Source organism: Miscanthus floridulus, chromosome 16, assembly GCF_019320115.1.
Source record: "Miscanthus floridulus cultivar M001 chromosome 16, ASM1932011v1, whole genome shotgun sequence".
NCBI classification, from domain to species: Eukaryota; Viridiplantae; Streptophyta; class Magnoliopsida; order Poales; family Poaceae; genus Miscanthus; species Miscanthus floridulus.
Genome location: NC_089595.1, coordinates 40,759,319 through 40,764,503, shown reverse-complemented (window position 1 = coordinate 40,764,503; position 5,185 = coordinate 40,759,319). Strand labels below are relative to the sequence as shown.

The window sequence follows — 5,185 nt, the reverse complement described above, 5'->3', positions numbered from 1 at the left end:
GCTAGACCGCTCACACGACGGTCGCTGTCGCTGCCACTGCCACTCATTTGGTTGCTTGCACGGTCGCCACCTTTAGGCCGGGCGCACTGGCCTCCCAATCTCTTCTTTGCATCGTGTGCACGTGTGGTGTAATTTTGGAGTGTATGGGGATGTGTGTTTAAGTGGTACCAGATCAAAAAATAAAGAAAAAATAAAGAGATAGGGGAAATACATGAGAGTCAACGTGACAGCCGTAAATTAAATGAGCGCGGTCAAACATGTAATGCAGTGATATTCAATCAGTACAATCTTACGGTAAGCCGTAAATTAAATGAGCGCGGTCAAACATGTAATGCAGTGATATTCAATCAGTACAATCTTACGGTAAGACCTTGTTTAAATTCAGGACGTAAAGTTTTAGAATGTCAAATCAGATGTCACATGGGTGTCGCATGGTGTGTTCGGATCCTAATAAAAAACAAATTACAGAATCCGTAAGTAATCTGCGAGACGAATTTATTAAACCTAATTTATCCGTCATTAGCACATGTGTTAGTGTAGCACCACATTATTAAATCATGGACTAAATAGGCTTAAAAGATTCGTCTCGTAAATTTGTCGCAAACCGTGCAATTAGTTATTTTTTAGTCTATATTTAATACTCTACGCATGTATCCAAATATTCGACGAGACAGTGAGGAAGCTTTAGTAGGAGAAACTAAACAAGGCCTAAAAGTACGGTGTGCATAGCCAGTAGAAAAAAAAATTACTAGCATAATAATGCGTCTATGAGGCTAGCAGAATTTGAATTTGTCCAATCATTTTGAATGCCAGAAGAAGATCGAAGAAACTGATCATGTGATATTCCATCCCCTGCTGTCCTGCTGCATCCGGCACGGCAGACACGACGGTGGCCAGGGTGAGAGCGCCCACTGCATGCGGAGGAAGGCATAGCTGTTGTGAGCCTCCAGTCCCGCGGCGGCGGGGCCCGGCGAGGCTGGTTGGATTCGGCCTGTTTCCATGCGGTGGAGGCGACGATGGCCGCCGGCCGGAGCCGCACGACGACACGACAGCTGCCAGCGGGACGCCGTCGTGCGTGCCAATTATTTGCTCCTCCCGCTGTTTGCCGCGCTGCTAATACACACTCCTAATCACAATCACAGGTTGGAAACTGCACGCCTCCAGCCCACTAAACCAGCTGCTCCGTAAGAATTTCGAAAAGACGACAGAACGCCAACTGAGCTGGCAGCCGCTGACACGAGTGACACGGGCAGTAGTAACGTATAGTAGTATGTACTCCTACCAACTGCAGTATACTTGTTTTACACCGACGAAGGATGCTTAACTGGTTAACAGTGAAAAAATGCTTTACGACGACGAATGCAAAACGCACCGATGCAATGCACAGTAGTAATAGCAGGGACACACCTCGTTTGTTTCGCCAGAAAAACCAGCTAGAACACTTTTTTTTACTGATTTGTTGTAAGAGAAAAATACTGTTCCGACTAAAAAAACAAGATGAAAAGTAGAAATTATAAGACAAACGAACATGTCCGGTAAAGCCTTCCTTTCCCTTTTGTCATTAATTAATTCAAGGATTAGGGACAATTAGCAAAGTTGTAGCAAATCATTTGGTGAGGTCGAGCTATCCGGCCTAGTCGCTGGTTAGTTTCTGGGCTGATAAGTCCGGCTGGTGCTTGTTTATTGTGAGAGGAAAATATTGTTGATTGAGTGATAAGCCCTGGCTAAAACCAACGAGCGAGCAAGCTGATCAATCCATCACGCCGCGCGCGTAAGGTGGGTGAAGCGTCGCTCTTCTTCTCTCTCTGCTCGCCTCCCCCACCCACTTCCCTGGACCGTCTCCGACGAACCTATATGGATATCTAAACCTAAAATGAATAGAAGGAGATTCAAAAGTAGCCTCCAACACGATATCTATATGGGAGACCTATTTTGGATTGCCTGAGAGACATAATTTAAATATGGACATCCTCTCTCCTAAAAACTTATTTACAGAAAATATTCTCTTTTAATCAGATGTTGGAGAAAATGTTAAATAAGTATTAAATGTTTTATCTGTAGCGTTATTAAAGAACTATCAATATGTCTTGTATTTTTGACGTTGTCATTGCAGATAGCCTTATTTTAATCTCTCCGCGTCCATTCAAGAGCTCCATCCACAGGACCACCACCAAAGCCACAGCACCAGCGGCAGCCGCCCAAGCCCACCACCACCGTCTCACCGCGCCCGCTGTCTGCGTGCGTGGCTCTGCCAATGGCGGACCGCGTCTACCCCGCCGCCAAGCCGAACCCGGCACCAGGCGCGGCGGCAGCCAACGGCAACGGCAGCGCTCCTCGGGCGTCGTTCCCGGCGCCCAAGTCGCAGATGTACCAGCGGCCCATCTACCGTCCGCAGGCCCCCACGAAGCGCCGTCGCGGCCGTTCCTGCCGGTGCAGCTTCTGCTGCTGCTTCTGCTGGGCGCTGCTTGTCCTCATCCTCCTCGCCTTCGTGGCCGCCGTGGCGGGGGGCGCCTTCTACCTCCTGTACCGCCCGCAGCGCCCGTCCTTCACGGTCTCGTCCGTCCGCCTCACGTCGCTGAACCTGACTTCCTCCCCAACAGCACCCGTGCTCACCGACGCCATCACTCTCACCGTGACGGCCCGGAACCCCAACAAGAAGATGGTGTACCTGTACGACGACCTGACGCTGTCCGTGGCCACGGCCGCCAACGCCGTGCCACTGGGCACCGCCACCGTGCCCGGGTTCGCGCACGCGGCGGGCAACACCACCGTGGTGACCGCGACGGTGGCCAACAGCGCGGTGACCGTGGACCCCAGCGGCGCGGGATCCGACATCAAACGGTCCGGCGCGTTCTCCGTGGTGGTGGACGCCGACACCAGCGCGGGCGTCCGGGTGGGCGGGCTCAAGACGAAGAAGATCGGCATCCAGGTCCACTGCGAGGGCATCAAGGTCACTCCTCCCCCGCCCCCGCCGGTGGCGCCCAAGAAGGTCAAGGGGAAGAACAGCACCGCCGCACTCGCGCCGGCGCCGGCCGAGACGACGGTGAGCACGGCGGCTCACTCGTGCAAGGTCAGAGTCCGCGTCAAGATCTGGAAGTGGACTTTCTAGGTGCCCATTCTTATTATTAGGGGCTGCAGCGCAAAAAGATTTCAGTAAAGGTTTTTGCTTTTATTTATTGTTAATCGTTTATATATATACTGTGATAAATTCATTTATCATTATATTATATTGGAGCGAGCAGGAGTGTGTATTGTAGGAACAAACAAGAACAATCGGTCCATGCGTGCGTCGATCGCGTCGGTGTAAATTCCCCCCAGGCATTTTCTTTTACTTCGCTTGAAACAATTTTTATTTTTTGTTTCTGTGATTGATTGATTAGTGGAACGGATGATGTATAATTGGCGATCTTTATACGTATTGTACACTGTAATTCGAATTTATTTGAGCTCGCGAAAGGTGGCGGTACTTGGTGGGCTTTTAAGAGTACAGTAAGTACAGGCAGCGTTGACGTGCCGGCAATGGCTGAATAAACAGCTGGTGGTGAAAGTGACACGTTGAGTGGCGGCAATTGTAAACTCATCACGGGCGCTCAAAGTGTCGGTAGAGGCGTGGGAACGGGGAATGAATGATGAGGCGCGAAAGGAAAGAGGATGGAGCATGATTTTGGTCAGACAGTCCAACCTGTGCTGTGAGATGCGATGCGACCCGCGCTGGCGACGAAATTAGGGGCACAGGTCGGGGCATGGCCATGTGAACGACAGCGCTGGCCCAAGGAGGGATCTTTTTTTTTTTTTACAACAAAGGAGGGATCTGTTTGTTTTTACTCTCCTATACGCGCCGGTGCCCGGTGCGCCGTGACGTGTGGGCAGCGTCACGCCTGCCTGGCTGCCTGCTTACTAGTAATACTGCTAATTACTATTAAAGTATTATATCATTACTAATCAAGCGCCGTGGGGGCTAATTAAATAATTATAAGCACAGCTAAGGTGTCGTTAAAGGTCAACACACAATGATTAAAGAGGAGGGAGGGGTGGTGCGGGCCCACGGCCAAGGCACGCCCAGCAGTTTGACAGCCCGGAGCGGAGTCGTGGACTCGTGGCGTCGTGCGCAGGCTGACAGTCAGGCGACAGACACGGCAGCACGGGAGGCGACTTGTGGTGTCGCTCTCTGTCTGGCTACCGGTACCACGCGTGTCGGCGCCGCAGCGCAGCAGCTGCCTGCATGGCGTTATGCTCAATAGACTGGAGCTGGACGGCGAGGCGGCGGATCGGAGCGAGTGCCCGGGCCGTGGCTCGTGGGCCGTCGGGTTAGGGCCTCCTTCTATCTTAGAATCCTGCAAGCCTAGCCCGGGGGTCAAATCGAGTCCTTTTCATGTTAAGTTTTTTTTATTTTGGATATTTATCTCCTTCTTCTTCTCCTTCTCCTCTCCGGCAACGGTGAGAGGGCATGATAAAATCGTTTTCTTCATAACGGCTCTGTTGATGAGGGGGTGACAACTACGGCGTTATCCACAACGGTATGAAAGACATGGAGACTTTTATTTCCGGACAGCGACATCACGACGGAGATGAGGTCGCCACCATGAATCAATCTTCTCCGGTCTCTTATCCTTTTTAATTCCGGACGGTGACATCAAGGCGGAGATGATGTCGCCACCATGAAGTAATTTTCTCCGGTCTCTTATCTGTTTTAGTGTGCTTAGATCTAGCCATGACGAAGAACTATGAAGAATCAGTTTCAGATTAGTCTTCCTCATTTTTCGGTGGCAGCAAGAAGAAGGAAGACACCAGAAAGAAGTTTCTCAACTCCGCCTACATGAATGTTAGCCATCGTTCATTGGACATCTGTTTTTAGGCCTGTTGCCGAGTGTTTGTGCGGTCATCCATACTGCAAAGCGTCGCACGGGTTTAGTTTTGAGATCTAGTGCTATTCACAGTATGGATACAATTTAGATAACGATTAAGTCCACTTTTGGCCCCTCAACTATTATGTTGGTTTAATTTTAACCCTCAACTACAAAACCGTCTATTATCGGTACCCCAACTATCGAAACCGTTCACTTTTAGCACCTGGACGGGGGAAGGTTGTTTTGACCGACGTTGAGTGGTTTTGACAACGCCACGCTGGCGTTGACCGCCACATAGGACGCTGGCCTGCATCTCAGCGACATGTGGGTCCCGCACG

At 50.6% G+C, this 5,185-nt stretch overlaps 1 protein-coding gene across 1 annotated transcript; it reads left to right on the top strand.

The window, feature by feature from the left end:
- Window positions 1–2,093: 2,093 nt before the first annotated feature.
- Window positions 2,094–3,393, top strand: LOC136513203 (NDR1/HIN1-like protein 13). Its single transcript, XM_066507193.1, has one exon. It carries the CDS (start codon window positions 2,255–2,257, stop codon window positions 3,107–3,109), a length of 855 nt encoding a protein of 284 aa, XP_066363290.1. The 5' UTR covers window positions 2,094–2,254; the 3' UTR covers window positions 3,110–3,393.
- Window positions 3,394–5,185: the final 1,792 nt, after the last annotated feature.